The sequence below is a fragment of the Acyrthosiphon pisum genome, chromosome X (genome assembly GCF_005508785.2).
Source record: "Acyrthosiphon pisum isolate AL4f chromosome X, pea_aphid_22Mar2018_4r6ur, whole genome shotgun sequence".
Lineage (NCBI taxonomy): Eukaryota > Metazoa > Arthropoda > Insecta > Hemiptera > Aphididae > Acyrthosiphon > Acyrthosiphon pisum.
In genome coordinates, this window is record NC_042493.1 from 86,386,109 (window position 1) to 86,408,283 (window position 22,175).

The 22,175-nt window shown below is 25.5% G+C and overlaps 2 protein-coding genes across 6 annotated transcripts in view; one reads left to right on the forward strand and one right to left on the reverse strand.

Annotated features, from left to right (window-relative positions):
• The window catches only part of LOC100159429, a 12,297-nt gene extending 6,551 nt beyond the window's left edge, over window positions 1–5,746 (reverse strand). Inside the window, exons 1-2 of one of the 4 annotated variants that reach the window (XM_029490790.1) lie at window positions 320–1,792; window positions 180–259 (exon numbers count right to left, since the gene is read on the reverse strand). In XM_029490790.1, the coding sequence (XP_029346650.1) occupies window positions 180–259; window positions 320–369 (130 nt within the window). In that variant the 5' untranslated portion in view covers window positions 370–1,792. Of the gene's footprint in view, window positions 1–179; window positions 260–319; window positions 1,793–5,554 lie in introns of those variants that run through there. The other 3 variants (XM_001943597.5, XM_008187799.3, XM_008187800.3) reach the window with 3 other exon arrangements.
• The window catches only part of LOC100168319 (tubulin polyglutamylase TTLL5), a 32,173-nt gene extending 10,228 nt beyond the window's left edge, over window positions 1–21,945 (forward strand). Inside the window, exons 2-12 of one of the 2 annotated variants that reach the window (XM_016806839.2) lie at window positions 7,494–7,600; window positions 10,134–10,347; window positions 10,428–10,693; window positions 12,372–12,574; window positions 14,323–14,506; window positions 14,578–14,759; window positions 14,826–15,005; window positions 15,085–15,169; window positions 16,759–16,921; window positions 19,431–19,594; window positions 21,661–21,945. In XM_016806839.2, coding sequence (XP_016662328.1) covers window positions 7,494–7,600; window positions 10,134–10,347; window positions 10,428–10,693; window positions 12,372–12,574; window positions 14,323–14,506; window positions 14,578–14,759; window positions 14,826–15,005; window positions 15,085–15,169; window positions 16,759–16,921; window positions 19,431–19,594; window positions 21,661–21,778 — 1,866 coding nt within the window. In that variant the 3' untranslated portion in view covers window positions 21,779–21,945. The remainder of the gene's footprint in view (window positions 1–7,493; window positions 7,601–10,133; window positions 10,348–10,427; window positions 10,694–12,371; window positions 12,575–14,322; window positions 14,507–14,577; window positions 14,760–14,825; window positions 15,006–15,084; window positions 15,170–16,758; window positions 16,922–19,430; window positions 19,595–21,660) is intronic. The other variant, XR_003839662.1, reaches the window with a different exon arrangement.
• The last annotated feature ends 230 nt before the right edge of the window (window positions 21,946–22,175 follow it).

Consider the following 22,175-nt stretch of genomic DNA (forward strand, 5'->3'; position numbering starts at 1 on the left):
ATAAAAAGCATAAATATTTATATTTAAGTTAAGTAAATAACGTACTGATATTTATTATACTAATAAATAATTATATTATATGTAGGTTTTATTAAGTGTTAATTAAATTGTTTTTATTTTTCAGAAAATAATTAATAATACGTAGGTAGGTAAATAGTAAATAGTTACTAAATAGATACCTAATAATTTTAAATAAAACACACTCTGTCTGATGCGTGATATAGATATAATATTATGGTCTCTGGAATGGCTGTGGTACCTAACAATTAATCAAAATAATTGACAAATTAAAATTTTAACTGTAAATAAAATAGCGAACCAATGTGGGAGCCCTGATTCTGCAAATTCGTTACCAGTTAGTTGTCCCATATGGCCATTGCCTACATTTAATTTGATGACTCGTAGGCCAAATGCAGTGGGACAACTACGGATATCACAATTTCGGACTGTAAACTTTAAATCATTCTCTCCGACGGTAATTGCGGGCCCGGCAACTAGTATGTATACATTTTCACAATCGTCGAAATCTATTAAGCTCTATATACACTTTTTATAAGCAAAAATTAGATTTTAGTAAAGAACTGTGAACCCAATTGACAATCCACTCGCCACCACTTGTGCTACATTAATTTATGTATTTGAAAAAATATTATAGGTAATATCTCGTTCGCAAAAGTTGACTAGCTGCGCGCAACAGCTGCAGATGCAATAGCTTAAAAAAATAATTGAAATGCCCGCCTGTACGGCTGTACACTAACACGTGTTCACGGTACACCATTACACCAATTGTTTTATAAATTAAAATATCGTCAAACACTGTATAGTATTGTTCTAGATCTACATTCTGCATAATAATATAATATAGGAAATATGTAAAATCTATAAGCTCAATGTTACTACCTATACAAAATAATGCTGAAATGTCTGTGCAATTTTATTGTTTATTAATAAGCACAAGGCGTACACATTTTAGCGTATGTGTGCATTATAGTAAATTAAAAACCAGAATAGAAAAAAACATCATCTCTTTTGTCATAATATGCATATCGCGTGCGATGCACGCATAATATTATATTATCATTTTACGTGGGCTAAACACCCAACGTCGCAACAATAAAAACCAATTTGCACAAAAAATACTTCCGTGATATTTATTCATCATTTTAATACGATTCCGGATACGTGTTCAGACTTCGAAATGTATTATTGTAAATAGATGTACTTGTGTATAATATGTTATGTTCCGCGAAGACATATTGTAATCATTTATCAGCGCAGTTCAGGTTCACGAGTTGTCCGCTCAATGTTAATAAGTCTGAGCTCAGTGACGCCGTTTAATGTTTTATTACAGATAACGTCCAAGGTTTATTGATATACTTTGACGGCCCACACTCGTGGGTATTATATTTTTATGATTCAAAATTGTAAAATATGCTTAATGCGTGCTATATTTTTAAATATGTTTAAACTTGCTGGCCTCGTCATTCCAGCGTTACGGTTATTTATTGTTGTGTTTTTATTTTATAGTAGGTACGCATCGTATGTTTCATATTAAACGCCTGAATGGTTAATACAATATTTATTTATACTTTCAACTCTCTAGTTTTTTGAAATTGAATCGAAATTATATCTCCATATAAGTAATAAATATCATAGATATTACTAGCCGATTTATGTGCTATGCCATCGCCATGGTAAAATCTTCAAACGATAGCTAACACGGAAACATTATCCACTCTATTTTTAGGTACTCGTGAGTCGTGAGTCGTGTTCATAATTTTATTGTATATTATTATATTTATAGATAAAGCAAGTGACAAATAATATTAATATTGAAAAAATAAAAATATTAAAAAACGCATTAAAATAATAACAATATGGAAATTGGAAAGTGATTTTATTCATTAGTTTTATGTCATTACTTGGGCTACATTACTTACTCATAACATATTTACCTATTTGTATTACTTACATCTATCATGCAATAAAATAAAACCCACAAACACTTTTCTAATAGACATTTTTTAATCGAAAAATTAGTTTTTCAAAATAAAACTTCTGTGCAGCTAACTTTATAGTAATATTTGTATTATACTTAAACTTAAACTCAAACTTTTACTTTATTTAATGAAAATGATGTTCTTGTAATTTTATAAATTCCCTTTTGTGATACTTCCGATAATCAAGAAACATATTTTGAAAACATAATGTAATACCTAATTAAATTCATAAACTTGTCTACATAATTGGATATTTATAGTTTAATTTTTAACGGCGTATATCTTTATACTTTAAAGCCCTATAATTTTAAATTTAAAATTAATTTAGAATTTAGATGAAAGACTGTTATATTTTTTTATAAAATTTTAAGTTAAATATTAATTGCTGTGGTTATAAAAACTACTTCTATCCTCGGTATAATATAAAAATCAATCCACAATATTCCTACAGGTGGATTCTATCACGCCTGACGAGATTTCAAATTTCAATGTTTAATTTTATTGTTGTTAATGTTGTATAATGTATATTATAATCTACTAATTTACGTTTCGTATATAATAATAACATACATTTTTAAATACAATTATTATTTGTAATATTGTAATTTAATAATCGTAACATTATAAAATCAAGAAGATTGTTGCCAGTATTAATTTTAAGAAACATAATTAAAATCATTCATTACGGTATACTTTATCATCTGTAAAGATATTTTTATACTTTGAATAAGTACTTATCAGTCATCTTATTACTTAATAATATGATTAATATTGCTATCAACAATAATGTGGTGTAGAGTATCAACGATTACGAAAGTCAAGGTTCCTTTATCATAATTTATATATTACTACTATTATATTCTATACCTACTATTAAAAATTATATTATGTACACTATTGTAATTTGTAGTGTTCTTATTTTATTATTTTCAATTATAGAAAACCCCTAACTACACTATAATGCACCCGATGCAGTATGTAATACCTAATTAATAAGTAACAACTAATAACTAATAAGTATATAATAATATAAATAACTGATTTAAATTTAATATGGTTTAGTACATGGTTTTATTGTTATAGCACGAATCTTCTTTCGCATATTTTGAGTAAATTAATATTTTTAAATATTTATGTTATTCATTTTAATTTTAAAATAAGTACACTGTTTTAGACATTTGGTATATTAAATATTAGTTATTAACGTATTATTTTAGAATTATTTCAGTTGTTTGGCTTTAAAAAAGATACAAGTTTAAAGCTGGTTTGCTGACAGAAGTCCATTGTACAGCCCTGGAAAAACGTAAAAATTTAAAGAAATTGTATAATATAATATACAGAATGTAACAAAATACCTAATAAAATAATAAAATTGGTACAAGTTAAATGTATAACAACATTTATGAAAATTATATGGATAATAAATAATTAATGAAATATACTTGTTATGAAATTTACCAAAAAAATATTTAGAAAACAGATATTAAGTTTCAAATTAATTTACTTCAAACAAATATTGATATTTAAAAAAATTGTAAAACATAAACTAATTGACTTAAATAAACGTTTTTACCATCAAAATGTATCTAAAAATTAGATTCAAATGTTTTCAGGTCTTGCTGTTACATTCTGTACATAAATATATTATACTATGATAATATAATTAATTATCAATTAGGTACAATAACATGAATTATGATCGACTGATTTCAATTTAGAACAAGTGATTTATATTCATTAGATTAATAACTGTTGCACTGATAGATACGTAACCATTTATAAAAATGTATCTAGTATCTATAATAAATTATGAACGTAGACGTACCAAAATAAAAGACTGAATATTTTGCATTTATATATTTTGTTACAAATATTCGTTCATATAATTTTGCACCATAATTTGTATAATAACTGCTTGTTATATAACATATATTACGGACAAGTATTCGATTTCAACAATACAAGGTACTCTGGTTAGGTGGCCATTGTCACTACATTATAAAAAAAAAAATGAGAAACCATTATTCATTGCATTCAAAAATGATTCAAATTAAAAGTGATGAAAAATAATCAGCATTTTGTTAAAAGGATGTTTTAGTTTTGAAAACACCATACAATTCGAAAGTCTATAAATACTACTCGTATTCCAGTGAACTGTGAACGCATGACATTTTACTGCTCCAAAAAATGATGATTGGAAAAAAAACAAAATCTAAAATCTGTAAACTATTAATGCTTTATAATATTTTATAATTGTTAAATATGATATTGTTATATATAACTACATATCTATATTATTGAATATTGATGTTCCATGTTCCAAATACAGGTTTATATAAAATGTAATATTAATTTTGACAAGAATTTATTGCATTCACATTTTGTTTTTGTCACTAGAAATTATTGATAATTTATTAAATATTTTAAAATATGTTTCATGCGTGTTACTTGCAGTAGACGCCTATATAATACATTATTTGACTGCAATAAATTTAGTTTTGATGTGTATTTTGTAGATTTGGTATAATTTTATATTTATTGCGATTCTAGTTTATTTTGTTTATTTCAAATTTAAAACACGTGTTATAAGTATTTTATTTGTTCTACAATTTCTGTATTATTTTATGCATCCTTATTTGGCTTATGATCGCAGTAAATTACCAAGTACATTATGTTGATGCGATTATCATTGATATCTACATATTTAAAAAATGCTAGAATTTTAATTTTAATTATTAAATATGCTTATAGCAGTAGGTAATAACTTATAATTAATAATAATTATTGATTAATTGTTATGTTTCCAATTGATAAATATTCAATTTAGCCAACATAGGTATTTATTGTACAAAAACAATAAAAATAAATAAAAAAAAATTTTTTGTTTTTAAGTTAATAGTTAATACGTTCAGTATAATTTTATCTTGGTTATTTACTACTTTGATACCTACTTAATGTTTGTTCATTTTTGTATATTTCATTTTGGATTTTTGTACTTTTGATATTATATTAGATGGTATTCTATACTATGAAACAAACAAATATTCATTATCTTTATAGTAGATGTTTATAATTAACCTACAGTAAGGTTGACGGTTGTACCCGGTGTTTCCCTCGATTAGACCATGTGGCGTTCGTATTTATTATTATTATTAGTTGTGAATGAACAATAATTTTGTGGTGTAGTACTCTCTAGTCTCTAGTCTTTACTATAATACACTTACTAGTTATTACCCAAACCAAACCAACGCTAGACTATACCCCGAACAACCACATTTCTAAATTATTGGTGAAGCAAATTGTAAATTGTTAGTTCTTTATAAATTAAGCTGGTATCCTATAAAATATTAATTATTATATAAGTATACAAATCTAATTTAAAAAGATACCTATATTTTTCAATAATTATTGTACTGTTTTATTATAAGTATTATAACAATTAAGATTAACTAGTTTAATTTTCCCTAAATAGTATTAAGTTGTAATTATAATAATAGTTATTATAATTTAAAATAATATTTTTTTTAATTGTATATAATATAATATTCACTTACTAATGAAATCACCGTCATGTAATGATTCTGATTTAACAATACAATAACTGATTTTATTAATCTTCCTGACTTCGAACAAATTAAAAGAAACTACCGAGTTATTTACGAATTCGACGCACAGACATATTCACGGGACCACCTTATTGACTAATACTAATGTCAGTTGAACCTATGTTTAATTCAAGTTCATGATTGTTGTACGTATTACCACTACCTACTCCATAAAAAGTACGTTGCACGTAACAAATACCTAACAAATTGAACATAATATTATATTATGTAGTTAGCAATAATAAATAATATCGTTCCGAGCGAATCGTAATTTTATTTTACTTCAGATAAATTGGTATATCAAAATAACAAAACAATCAATCTATTCAAATATCTACGATACAAATTTGAAAGTTCTAACAAATCCAATTTAAACTGAATTATATTAAACGTGAAACAAATTAATATTTCTCTTAATTTAAATAAATGCTTAAAATGAGCCGATCCGTGGATAAGTGATAATGAATTATTACATGACTTTCAACAAACAAATACGGTCTCGAAAACAGAGAAATAAGATGAATTATATTATTATAATATACACATCAGTACATCACACATGTTCACATAGACCTGGAAACATAGCCTTTTTCAATTTATAAGCCGGCATACTCTATATTTAAAATTTTAAACTCATTTTAAATGTCAATATAGCAGCCTTCTTTTTACAGTTGAAATGTCGAATTGTTTATATTATTATGTACCCATTATTATTTATTACTATTATATATTATTATTTAGTATTTTTGGTTTATTATTTTCTTGTTGTAGCTCGTAAGTAAAGTATTGTATCAATATAATATTATAATGCGTAATAATATTGTCTTCTATAATAATATTATTATGTTCATTGGTAATATTATTCACTGAGTGAAACATCATTATCGTTTTACGGATTTCCCGGTTTTGGAACTGAAATTATTAATGTTTATTAAAATAGAATACGGTGTGAAATGTGTATTTATTGTATTAGTCATACTGTCATAGTACCTACCTATATAAGTTATATTGGTATATAATGCATAATTAGGTATACCATTATACTTATTATTTATGTGTACACAAATGTGAAATTGTATAGGTGTGTAACATAACAAGTAACAACATACTGTGTTTTGTATTATTAATGTGTACATTATTTTGTTAGAAGTTCTCCAAAAATGTATATAACATTTTTCAATTTCCATTTTTTCATTTAATTTCCTATACAATTTAGAAGATTTTAATACAAACTAAAATCATAAATTCTTAAATAGAAGTTAATCTTAAGTAGACTTCGGCTGAAAAATGATTTCATAATTCTAATTGCCCCACTAGTCAATATCTTTATGCAGGCCACAAACCCTGTGTAGAATGTATCCATTATTCAGGCCATGTATACATTGTGTGGTCTAAAATATGACGCGAATGGTAAAAATAAATTATTAAATTGTAGTATCTTGTGATAAGTAATAATTTATAATAGTACCTACTTATAAAAATATACATACTATTATACTGATGATAACTAGAGTTTAAAAATTGTAGGCAGTTCGCAGTTGTAGTTTTAAAAATCACAACATTTGCAAAATTAAATTCTATGGGTCCGTCTAAAGTCTAAACATAAAACTTATTTGTTTCTTACACTGTTATTTTTGTGACTGTCCTTTATCTATTTATTAGTTATTAGTTTATTGCCATTGATTTTTCAATTAACATATTGAATAAGAATATAAAGCGTTACTATAATATAATCAATAATTATTAATTATTACTTTATTAGTTATTAGTCTATTACCCTGTACTCACTAAGTTGTACAATATCAAAATTATGAATAATAAAAAATGAAAACATTTTAAATATTTTAGAACATATATTTATTTATATATTATTTTTGTATTATTGCAGGTCAATTCTGATTCAAATGATTTCAATTTATTATGGTCAAATAATCATATTAATACAAACATCATTAGTTCATTGAGGTCTTATCAACGCATCAATCACTTCCCTAGGTAATTATTTATTTTACTGGATAGAAATTAATAGTTAAGATTTATTTTATACGAGAACAAATTAAATTTAAAAATTAAATTAAATTTAGAGGAATCTTTTCGATTTTATAAGAGTAGTCGTATTTGTAAGCATTTATGTTACACAATTAAATTATCAGAAAATTGGTTCACCTTCGTAAAATAATATTAAAATAGAACTATAACTAGTACAAGTGAATAACTGCTTCCTTAAATACTAAGTAAGTGACCTTATGTCAAAATTTCAATTTAAAACAAGTTAATATTACTGTTTGTTGTACCTATATTATATAGTACCTATGTTCTATATTATACATAATGTGTTAAATTATTTAACAATTAGTGTTTATATAAAACAATTATTCTATCGTCCCATTAAGGCAAAAATTATATTATGATTAGGTCATTAGGATATTGTCATAAATCTTATTAATATACAATAATACAATAATATTATGGTTTATAATATTATGATGCTATACTGAACAATATTTCAACAGTAAACACTCATTATCTTGACATGTATTAACGTTTTTAAAAATATTTGTTAAAATTATTTTAATTCATCACAGATTTATATTTATTACTATTTTTATCACTATTATTATCTAAATACTTTACGGAGTGATAAATGCATTCATATTTTTGTTTATCTGTACACACAAAAAGTAAACTTTGATTTTCAACTTTGTGATTGGTTTCTCGTTTCTGGTTGAAAATTGGTTCCATTTTGTACTATTCAGAGGCCAGAGCACAGCTTGCAAAAGTTATAAGTTATTGGTATGATTACAATGTTATATTTGACAAGGAACGATTGAAATTTGTAAGCGTAAAACGTTAATTGTAACAGAAAGCGATAATCAAAAAAAATTAATAACTGCAAAACAAAACATAACGATTAATAAAATATATTATATATTAATAATATCATTAAGCAAAACATAACGCAAAACGTAACTTATAGAATATCACAAATAATATCGCAAAACGTAATCTATAGAATTTCATTGATGGAAAAATAATGCAAAACAAAATTATTTAAAATCCATTTATCTAAAAGTAATATTAGTTTTGTAGAAATATTTATTTCATGCATACGGATATTAGAATTGATTATTTGATTATATTATATTCTGTATCCAGGCCATTGCCTGCCCGTATTAGTTATTATTAATAAATTTAATAGATATATCACTACTCTAAATAACGATAAACGCAAAACTTGTGTTACGTTATAATTTTAAATAACGATAAACACTAAACTTGTATAAAGTTTTAATTCTAAATAACGATAAACGCAAAATGTGTGTAACATTTTAATTGTAAATAACATAAAACGGAATTTTTTTCAAATAATTCAGAGGTAAAAATTACCAATATTTTTCACAATAATTGGGAAAAACAAAATAAAACAGAAAAACTAAAATTTTACCCAAAATTAGTTTTTTTTGACAATTTTTTTTTTCTTATTTTAAAATTCAAAACTTCATTTAATTATTTCACAGTAATCATAATGGTTATTTAAAGTAAATACAAAATACCAGTTTTATAATTTTATTTATTTAAGAGGACGTAACACTAGTATTTGTTATCTCCGTCTTACCAGTGCATAATATAGCAAATTTACGCTCAGCAGAACACTTGTAGATTCGGTAGCTTAACAGTTAGAGTGAATTAACCTATTATAAAACTTGATGGTAAGAACATTTTCTGTGTTTGTACGTTGGTTTTTTAAGATAATTCGGTTTTTAAGTGAGTTATGAGCATTTTTAATTTACGATATATTATATACGCATAACTTGCTAAAAAATTGAATTATCGTGAAAAACCAACATACAAACACAGATAATATTCTTACCATCAAGATTCATAATAGGTCAATTTACTCTAATTTTTAAACTAACGAAGCTACACGTGTTCTGCCGAGTGTAAATTTGTTATGTTACGCACTTGTAAGACGGAGACAACAAATACCAGTGTTACGTCCTCAGGCATCAGTCCAACGACTCCAGCGGTTATTTTTTGATTTCCCGATATTAAACAACCTTCACAACTTGTATTACGTATAATATAATATATATATTATTCACATTAGTATTTCATATAAATATCACTGACGACAATATTGTTCCGTGACTGTTTGGCACTTTGACCGGTCTATAGTCTGTTATTATAGCTGCCGAGCTTGTTTTCAAAATGACTGCATACTGCTAGTGCATAGTGTAACAACAATTAGTAGGTAATACAACAAAAATAATATTAATTTATGTATTGAATTATAATAATACATGTCTAATGATATATCCGACAAACCAAGATTTTACTTATATTCGTACTGTAAAACAATAAAATGTGATTTTCTTATAATAAATTGAATAAATCAAAATTATATTATAGTAATATAGTATATTATATACAGATTTCATATTCTCATACTGTGTACTAAATTAATAATAATAATAATAATAATAATAATAATAAAATTATAATTATGATTCAAACATTTTTCTTTTAGATCATGTGAATTGACTCGTAAAGATAAACTGTACAAAAACATTGAAACTATGAGCCATCGCAATGGAATTAAAAAGTTCTCTTTTGTTCCTGAAACATACATTATGCCGAAAGATTACAATAGATTTATTTCGAATCAATACCGACATCGAGGTTTATGGATTGTAAAGCCTTTCGATTTATCTCGCGGAAGAGGAATAACAATTATTGATTATGTAATTTCTAAAAGCCGTATACTGTTATAGTTATATTATTACTCACTTAAAAAATAATATTATTTCGATATTATTCGCAGTCATTTAAGGACACTCAATCGGCGTTGAAGGAAAATGTCGTTGTTGCTAAGTATATTGACAATCCTCTGTTGGTGAATGGATATAAGTGGGATTTACGTTTGTACGTATTAGTTACATCATTCAATCCACTTGTTGTGTACCTGTACGAAGAAGGTTTGGTTAGATTTGCCACTGTTAAATATGTATGTGATAGAAGTCGTATTAATAATCGACGAATGCATCTTTGCAACTATAGTGTCAACAAAAGCAGCCCGAGCTATATTAGGTATGTCATTTACGGTATTATATTATTTTATCTTTTATCTTGAGCATTATTATTGTTTTAATTCTAAGGTCTAAACTAATTAATTTATGTTTTGTTGTTGAGAGGAGGTCGTATCAGCATGTTTTTCTGTCACACGCGTACAAGTCCTCACGAATCCCATACACTACAGCGGTGACGGTAAATTGTGTCCCGACTCATTTTATCGTTACCGCTGCAGTGTGTGGGGATCTTAAGCCACTACTCGTGTACTCCGGCGCATAGTACCTATGAGAAATAAGAAGTATGCTCAACACGGACAGTATTTTCGTCCTGATTCGTGCATGTGCATCGCCTTGTTTTTGTGCATACTGCATTGCAATAAATGTATACGCGTGACGTCACCTTGTGTTTATTGTTGGTTGCATGTATAATTTATACATTGCCCATCAAAAAAATATACGCAGTCTTATCATTTAGTATACTTCTTATTCCTTATGATATTATGCTCCGGCAAACATCATAAATCATAATCGCGTCACGCGTATTCTGACTTTACGATTATGTCGTTCCTATGCCACTCGTTTACTTGGTTTAATTTCTTTGACTCGTACTACTTTTTACGACGACATATTATGGGAAACTACGAGTGACTAGGCGAATAAAAAAAATTCTCCAAGCTCTGCGATTAGATACCTCCCATGATCCATACGACATATAGTTCGACGGTTGACGAATATTCACCATAAAATATTATAATTAATTTTAAAATATCTGTATTAATATTTTTGATTGTTTAATTTTAAATTTTAATATAATAATACATTGATAACTGTGGCAAATGTGAAATGACAATGACAGGTTTCCTTATCTATTTTTTAAAATGTTTTTTTTTTACATAGATAATTTTAATTTTTAAGCGTAAATACAATTTTTTTAATTTTCCGAAAATTTGGTTTTTTTTCATTTGCCGAAAAATTCTGTTTTTTCGGTAATATATATTATTTTAATATTCTCCAATTTTTCCACGTTTTCCGAGGCTCTGGGAAGAAAACGGTGTTTTCTGAAATTTTCCGGCATTTTGATCCCTATTTTTGGTAGAAAAATCTACGTACCGAATGGCGAATTCTTACTAAAGTTTATACTTTATTCATAATCAATATTAGACCGTTTTAACTTATTTACTTATAAGTTATAGTATATACTCAAATAACTATTTTTTTTAAATTTCTATAACTTGTTTTAAAATAAATAGGTAAATAATTAAAAAAAATTTTCCACTCGATTACAGTCTATATTTTACTCCACAAATTCGATAGTACCTAACTAATTTGTAAATTCTATCTAATATTAACTTCTGGCTGACACTGCAATGCTTTGCAATTGTTTGGTTTTTGTGATTGTTCAACTTCTTTTGGGTGTAACACGCTGTTGTCCTTTTAAGTCTAAATTATATAAATTCGCTTGTGATTATGCGAGCAGTATAATAACAAGGCAATCTACCTGCGATAGGTAGATCGCAGACACCGCGTGGTGCATACGTAAGTATATAATTTAACTCTTGAGTATCAAAATATGCATATAATTCGTCCACAGAAACCGTGGCTCGAACTCGATAGTACTGTTTACGCATTTAAAAGAATTACATTACATTATTATTATGTGATAATTTTAATAATATATTATTACTATTATGGTTTAGAAATTCGGATCCTGAACGAGAAAATGTTGGCCATAAGTGGTCCATGAGCGCTCTTTTGAACCATCTTAGAGAAGAGTACCTTATTAATACTGAAACTTTGATGGCTGAAATTGAAGATATTGTAGTTAAAACAATAATGAGTGCAACTGCACAAATGTTACCAGCAATCAATTGCTTTGTACCTCACAATCAAAATTGTTTCGGTAATCATTTTTTCTATAGTTAATAAAACTAGTTAATGATTCTAGAACTGACTCAAATTTGAAGGGATTAAAAATAAATATATCAATCTCAAACTCATTGAAGTCCGAGTTTTTTACTGATTGCTGTAGGTACATGCAGCTGCACTACACAAGAGGCGAATCCCCCCATATTGTCAAATTTACCGTGTTTATTGTGACCTATTTTATAGTATTATAATAAAAAAATAATTTTACAAAATGTGTAAGTGAAAGAAAGTTTGATGGGGATTTTCAGTAGGACTTTAGCTCCTGGCTACGACACGTTGACACTGAATACAGGGGTGTACGCAGGATTTTTCAATGGTCCCCCCAGGGAGGGGCTTGAAAATTAATTACAATTTTGTTTTTATTTTGTCCAGTCTAATAATTGCAGATGTTTAAGTTAGGTGTTTAAAAATGGTTGTACAACTTCAGCTTCTTAACTTTTCAAGTAGAAAAAAATTATATGATTATAAAGTTCAATGGAGGTTTTTGGAAACAAATTGGATCTTGTTCAAACTTTTGGGAGGCCGAAATTGAAAATTCTCAGTATTCATTAAAATAATCAGGAAAAACAAAAATTAATGAACATTTGTTAAAATTGTTTGGTAGCCTTGATTTGACCATCTCCCTTGGATTGTATTTGATAAATTTTAGTTTTTTTTTCTAAAAATGTTATTTATTTTAAATGTAATTATTTTTTGGTCAAAAAGCTTAAAAATTTAATAGAAGGTTTATCCTAAGTTTTTATTATAGCTGTTTAAAAATATTAACGATACATATTATAGGCAAGATGATTTTTTATAAGCATTGAAAGTTCAAATTTTGACAGAACCAAATTTAATTTGTAGTTCAAAATGTATAAAATATTAAACTTGTATAGCTAATGTTTGGAAATGTAATACAAGGTCTTTCATACAATTAGTTCATATTTTTACCTAAAAATGTCTGATTATGTAGGAAAATTGGTAGCAAATATGAATTCATTCTGATAAAAATATAAGACGATAGTTGAAACTTGATAAATATTTATTTAAAGTAATAATAATACGGGCAATGGAAAGAGGCTTAGCCCCCCCCCCCCCGCAGAGTACACCATTGACCGAGTACATATAATTAGTACCTATATTATATTTATGTATATAAATGTCAAGTGTTCGTACATCGATTTCGCCATCTCGTTTTTTTTTTAAATACACTTTTTCCAAATTGTTATTTTTTTTAAATATTTTTAATTTGAGAACCTCAACTATAATAATTTTAAGTATTTTTAGTTACTTAAATTGGGGATAAAAAAAAATTGTTTTGGTGTTATTTTAAAAATATGAATTGACTAATGTTAATTTTTCAAAATGAATTTATAATTAATGTTCCTAATTTTAACTACTTATAAACAACCTAAACTGTTAAATTAGTTTTGAAAAATTGTAAGACATTGACTGGAAGCTATTAAATGTGTATTGAGTTATAATATAACTATAATATAATATAATATAAAATAATAATATATGTACAGTTGTGAATAGTGCCTAGTGGTTTTGCTTATGTGCAAGAACAACTTGGTCATGATGTCATTGTGAGAGAGTAAGATACTCTGTGTCGTTGTTCAAAAAAATTGTTGACTGAAATAATTTAATCTATACTCTTTTATATAGATTACCTATTTTGCATAGTAGTCGACTAACTGTTTATAATGCCTTTTTATATATGGCCATCCAATATTATTGTAGAACTATACGGATTTGATATTTTGGTGGACGATAAGTTAAAACCATGGCTGCTTGAAGTTAACCTATCTCCATCATTAGGGATAGATTCTGGACTTGATTCTCGCATTAAGAGTTCAATGCTATGCGATTTATTTACTTTGATTGGCATCCCAATCGTTGACCCTACTGTCTTCAACTTTAACAAGTAATATTTAAATACCTTTGTTTTTATTTATAGACATTTTCTATTATGTAATATATTGATGATCATTGTAGAAATGTTCGAAGACCAAAATCTGATATTCCAAGGAACAGAAATTCAAATATAAATATTAACAATCTCAGTAGTGATGAAAAAAGATTATTGAAAAATACGATGGATCAAAATCAAAGGAGCAGAGGGTTCATACGGATTTTTCCTACATACCTATCATGGAAAAAGTATTCCTCTTACTTAGGTACGATTGTTATTTTTTAATTTAAAATAAATGTCATCCCAATCAATTTAAATGTTTTATTTGCAGATAATATCAATGGAATTCCTAGGGGATCCACTATACCACCGTTTTATGTAAAACTGATAAGGAATTATAATTATTTTTTAAACGACCATTTATTCAGCGAAAACTCCTCATTTTATATGGATATTAGCAGACAAGATCGCTATGAAAGGTCCTTAAAAGATTTTAAGCGGAGTTTAAATGGTATAACAATATTTAACTAATTATAATATCACTTACAAGAGAATAAAATAAGTAAATTAAAATAACATTAATATTTCAGATGATAAAGATGCGGATCAAACAACTGATATGTCAAAGTTAAAAAAAACAATTGTAAAATATTTAAATGATGGATATGTATTCAGGTAAACATTTAAATAAAACATATTGTTGTACAAATTGTATAGATTATATTTGAACATACACTTGTCATACTAATAAATTAACTATTAATTATTGTATGCTACTTATTAACCATATTTAATTGTGTTATATAATAATTATATAAATAGAGAGTGATCATTTCATGATAATTGATTAGGTACATATTCTTTTGTCTATAAGTCTATATTATACTTATTAGTTTTTATTATATTTACATATTATTACTACTGTTATAATAATATACTAGCAGATACGGCAATGTGTTGCTATTGCTATATTTTTTGATTATGCTATTATCAGGTAGGCAACCTACCTACGCCTACTGTGATTAACTCGATACATTCTGTACTAAATTACACAGGCTTTTCAGATTAATAATTATTATTATTATTAAAACTAAATAAAACCAATAAAATAATTATAATCTCAAAATCCCTGTTTAAGAACTTTTCTAGACTGGACCTCTTATTTAGCTTTTTTCGTGACAAAATGTAACCTATTTTCTTCCCTTAGGTCTATCTGTCTCTCTAACAAATTTCATCGAAATTGGATGAACGGTTTAGGAATGCATAAGGGACACAGTTAGTCGAGTAAAAATATTTTTTGTCTCTTATATAATATATATTATATCTATTATAATATATAATAAATATGTCATTTATCATATCATATTAATTTTAAAATCATCTTTCTTGATTTCTAAATATAAACTCTATCCCTTTTAAGTACCTATATGTAATATAAATCATAGTACAAGAAGTAAGGAGTATGCTCAACATAAACCGTGTTTTTGTCCTAACTAGCGCTTGTGCATCGCCTTGTGTTTTTGTGCATACTGCATTGCATAAGATTGAATGTATATTCATGACGTCAACTTGTATTTTGTTGGTTGTATATATAACTTTTACATTGTCCCTTAAAAAAATCTTATCATTGAGCATGCTTCTTATTTCTTATACTATGATATAAATTATAAATTATAAATATTTAACAACTAAAAACTATATTGTTTAAAAATTGTAAAAATACTAACTTTTCAAAAATGTTACATTGCAATGATCTCAAATTATATAAATTTAAGATAATGAGTGAAAAGAATTAGCCTGTATTTAATGTATTATTAATTGGTTATTAGTTATTACTGTAATGTCCTATTACTGCACTTATTTATTTAAAGACAAAATTATATTTGCTTAGGGTATATTTTTCAGTGCTATATACTATTTTAAAAACATTTAAAAAAACTAGTCTATGCTGACATTTTAAATAAAATATATGTGTTAATTATTTTTAAACTATATATTAGGTACAATAGTAAGTATAACAGTAGATAATATATTATAATATGTATGATATAATATATAACCAAATTAATAAATAGATGGTCTAAATCTAAAATAACTGATGCTATATAGTATGGTGCTTAAAAATGATCACTCTGGTTAAATATGCTTTTCTTAATATATTCCTGCAATAACACTAAATGTATTAATCCATGTGTATATTGTATATTATTTAATTTCATATTAGTTATTACCATATTGTCTACCTTTCTTTGCTTACATTTCAGTAATCTACAGGCTCGGCAAACCTTTGCTCTATACTTGACTTACATTTCTGCTTTATTAAAAAAATGTGCTTTGGAGAAAAATTTTGACAATCCATCAAGTAATCTTGTTTTGATGTTTTTAATAAAAGCTTCAAAAAACCTCAGTGTTCCTTTAAAAATTGAGGTTAGTTATTTAGTATAATAAATAAAATTATGTGTTTCATAAATTATTATTATGTATTTTTAAACTAAAGGTTCTTAAAAATTATCGGTTCATTTAAATAATGATTATTGTTGAATGATGATATAATATGATGATTATTAGTGCTTAGTATGTTCTATAGTTACCAATAATTGTTTATAGCAATTCAGGTATCTATTTGAATATTATATTTTGTATACATAATTTAGTTTTAAATATGAACATTTTAATTCATATTGTCATTGCTCATTAGTCATTAGTCATTACACATATTAAAAAAATTACAGTGTCTTTAATAATATTTGTATAATTTATAGATGCTCACATATAGTTAATGCTTATCAAAATATTTGAAAAATGTTTATGTAGAACAACATTGGAATTTTATAATAACATATTAAATGTATTATAAATTATAATGTATTAGCACAGATTATATAATATAAAATTGTATAAATAATAATTATATATAGTTATTTAATTTAATATTATCTGTGATATTAGCTTATAGTATTTAAAATTATTTTAATTGGAATACCACTCAATCTCATAATTGTTGTTCATGATAAAATGTCACACCTACATAACCTAAAGTATTTATTTTTTTTTAGTTAATTGTTATTTCTTAATCGCTTTGTTTCAAAACATTTATAATGTTACTATTTTATTTCTTCAAAGTTAAAATATATTGGTAAATATGCAAAAATAGATACCCCTTATAACTAATGCCAATCTTGCTAAACTGATGTTACCTATTTTTATTACCTAAAAGAAATAAAGAAATACATTTTATAAATGTATAACCATAAAGTTATATTTTGATTGTAAACAAAATGTATAAACATGTATGTAAAATTGCATGTTTATTTTTTGATAAGTAGAGCAAAGACTTGTATGCACTAAAAAGTATCAAAAAATAACACATAATATGCAGTCAAAATCATAAAAAAATACAGAATATATTATGTAAGAAAGAAAAATTTTAATTGAGTTATATAGTAATTGGTAAAAAAGTGTAAATTTTTTATTTGATAATTATAATTAGTTTTTAAAGTGATGAGGTATCAAATTAATTTAAAAAAATTAAATAACTTAAAATTATGTATCTACTTAATGAAATTATCTTTATTTAAATTACTATTTAGTGCCTATACAATTTATTTTTGAATTTTCTACTTGACAAAATATTATTTCATGCCCTTTTTTTAAAAAAAGTTTACTTCAATACGCAGTAAATTTTGTTTTTCGTCAAAATATGTACAAATATGTAATAACCTTTAAATATGCAGTAATATGCTGTATATTTTAAAGTTTTAAACTATTATGATTCGTAAAGATTACTGAAAAAATCCAAACATATGAAAATGAAAAAAATATATAATTGCATACAAATCCGCGCTCTAATTATAAGTTATAACAAATAACACATTAATACATTAACACTTACACTTACAATTGTTTTTGGATAAAACTATTAAGATATACCACTACAGTAGTTAAATGAATCTATTAATTTAATATTTTGTGTTGCATCGGTTACAACTTTTAAGATTGTTTTATGTGTAACATTATTCTATACAAGTTGTATATTTATACAGGCATGCAGTCCTCAACCTATACTGATCATTTTTATTAGAGGTACATTCTTTTTGATCAAAAAAGAGTACTCTTTGTTTTTGTAATTTTATTTCATAAAATTGTATTGATAGAGAATAATACTTTTGATTGTCTCAAAACAATTTAAACATCATTTAAATGTACAACATTTTTTAATTTATTTTGAAAGTCAAATACAAAATCAAATAATAATAAAATATAAAATATAAAATCGATATGTCATTCCCTCTAAAATATTATTCTCTATCTTTTTTGTAGTAGGTGACTTTACTCTAAGATTACTTAAACGCATAGAAAAAATGATTTTGCTTAAATGCGTTTTGTCTATTTTGCGCGTGGGCCAGAGAGAAAAAACGAATAGTGCGCTGACATCCTCTTAAGTAGTTGTTACTGGCATACTCGTATATTGTAATAGCTTGGTTTAAATATTAATGGATTAATGGGGTTTGGTGGCTACAAGGTAGATTGAGTTCAATAATTTTAAATACCTAATTCTAACTCTTCTAAGACATCCTTTTTTATGTTTCCAATTTGAGCACTGTATGGATATATACCGCTTTTAAATTTTAAATGAAAATGTGGTAAGTTTTCCTTTTATAACTTAAATTATAAAATATGTAAGATATATACAAATTACAAAATGCCTCTACAATAACGTAAATATTATTATTTATTTCTAATATTTTTATGATTTTCCATCACTATAATATAATATAATATAATATAATATAATATAATATAATATAATCTAACTGACTATTTTGTCATAAATTGATTAATTAGTATATAATATAAAATATGTAAAATAATTCTAAATTGATGTATAATTTATAAAAAATATAAATTATATAATATACATTTATATATTTTATAGGTTTCTAAATCTTCATTATCAAACAAAAAAGCAATGGAAATACTTCAATTATTGGAAAGCTTTTTATTGAAATACAACTATGATACTGTAATGTATTTGACCCCAGAGACTACAAAAAATTGTTTGCCACATAAATTGTTTAATTTATTTCTCACGCATGCCGGGTAATTTTAAAATTTTATAATAATTAATAATTTATTTGTTTATGTACCTATATACAATACTGTTAATTTATTTAACAGCAAACAGGCATTATTTTAAAGTCTTTATTTGTTTCATTTTGACAAAGTTATAAAAGTCGTACAAGTCTATCATTTTTTACGACGTCCTTATACATAGTTTTGTTATTTGTTTTTAGATACCTACCGAGCGGATTGATGAATGAATTGATTTAACGATGTTATATTTTGTGTATGTGTACACTTTACACGATTAGTAGTTGAATTATTACTTTGATCTTCAACTTTAGTGTCTTTTTTGGTGGAAATGTGAATCTAGTTGGAGGATTTTAGAGGTCAAAATTGAAAATTCCCAATAGTTATTAAAAGCGTAGGGAAAAATAAAAAAAAATTAAAGAATAACGGGAAATTTTACGCAAAATCAGATTTAGTTTTTCGGCGTAAACTAAAAACTTATGAGTTATGACCGTTGATATTAATTTTTACTAAAATACAATTTTTTATAGGTAGATACATGATGAAATTTTAACTATATATTGATTCTTTTTGATCCGATTAGTTTTTATAGCCATAAGAAATTTTCTAATTTTATTTAATTATTTCCGATAAAAAAATGTTCACTCGGTCAAAAACATTGAAAATTGAATAGAGGGTTCTTCATAAGTTATATTGTTAATGGAAATTAAAAAAGGAAAATTGGGCGTAAATCCATAATGATTTTTTATGAACGTCTGAAGTTGGAATATCAACAACATTTGTCAAAATCACGAACATTTTCAAAGTATTTTGAGTTAAAATTTCATAAATAATTTCTATTTATATATCTAAGATTTGAAAATTTAATACAAGATTTATCTTACGATTATCTACCTTAAACAAAAAAAAAAGTTTACCCCTAACTCAAATTAATTTTTTATCAGCGTTCGAAGTTCAAATTTCTTCGACAATGGATATTAACCCGTAAATTAATGAATTCTCATCGTACGATTTTATCATTTTGTTGTAATTTAAAAACAATTAACTGTAGGTAATTGAAATTTTCTGTAGATGATTAAATATTCTGAATATTTTGACTCTTGAATAATTTTCATGCCTATAAAAAAATTGTTTTTTTCTATAAATGTTAGGTAATACAATTTTTTTGGTTGGATCAAAATGTTTGAATATTTAACACAAGATTCCTTATTAGTAGTTATAATTGTAGTTGAAAAGTATTAATGATACGTAGGCGGTAGGCACAACTTTTGTTTATAAGCATTTTTGAATTCAAATGTTTACAAAATTCGTCAAAATCTCGAAAATGTGCAAATTGTTTTGTACCTAGTTAAACATTTATAAAATGTTCAATTTTTATATCTAAGGATTGAAAATTTAAAACGAGGTTTATCAAAAGTAGTTCATACTGTAACCAAAAAATATACGACCATAATTTTTTAATAGATATTTTAAGTTCAAATCGCTGACACAGTGACACACTGCCTTTTTTAAGCATCGTTTTTCGTCTACAATGATTTTATATCATTGAATTAAAATGTAAGTTTTAACACATTCATTACATTGACCCTACGGCCACCGGGCTACACGACACATAACTTACAGCAGAGCAGTACCATACTTGTCCACTTTTTTTGTTGTTGTTAAATTTTGTATCATAGCGTTTAGGAGCAAAACATTTTTTTTTCAAATAATATCAAAAATACGAGAATATTTTGTCAAAATGTTAGTCTTTTCTGGTATTTATTGTAATTATAAAAGAATAACTCTGAGAGACTTTAAGAAGAATTTAATTTGTAATTTGCTTTTGTATATTAATTGTTTATGCATTCATGACCAATATTTTTTAAAAATTTTAAATGTATTTAAAATTTAGACGTGCATGATGGCGAGTAAATTATAGTGTATACTATAAATTATTACGCTGGGTATTCTTTTCATTTGTCACTTCGCTCCTCTTGTATGTATATTGTATAATGTGTATAATATATACTTCCATCGATAGTGTATCTAAAATATTTACTTATATTTTTGTATATTTTATATTTATTTTATAGGAAAGAAGATATCGAAGAAATAATTAATGATTCGAAACACAATTGTTTGGCTTCTGCAATACACCCGGTGAATGATATTAAAAATTCTAAATCATTAGAATCAAAAGTTTGGAAATAATATGTACAATGCTAAAGCGGAGATGTTGACATTTATAACTTACCGTACTTTTCGTCATTAATGTCATAGATCTACTATTGACTATTGAGTCATAGGTACATCTGTACCTATATGTTTGAATTTATTACAACGTATTTTGTCCTTCTATATACTTTTAATTATTAGTAATTACTGATTACTATAATTGGTCTTGAATATAGTAATTTTAATATATCTTGATAAACTTGACATTATAATATAATATGTATTTTTATTGTTAGGTAGCATAGCTTATAAAATGTAAACACTATGCGTTTTGGCAGGATCGGGTAAAACGCATTAAAAGCAAATTGCATTGGTTTTAATTGTACAATATTATGTCACACTAGTGGTTACACACGGGGACGTGGCGATACGA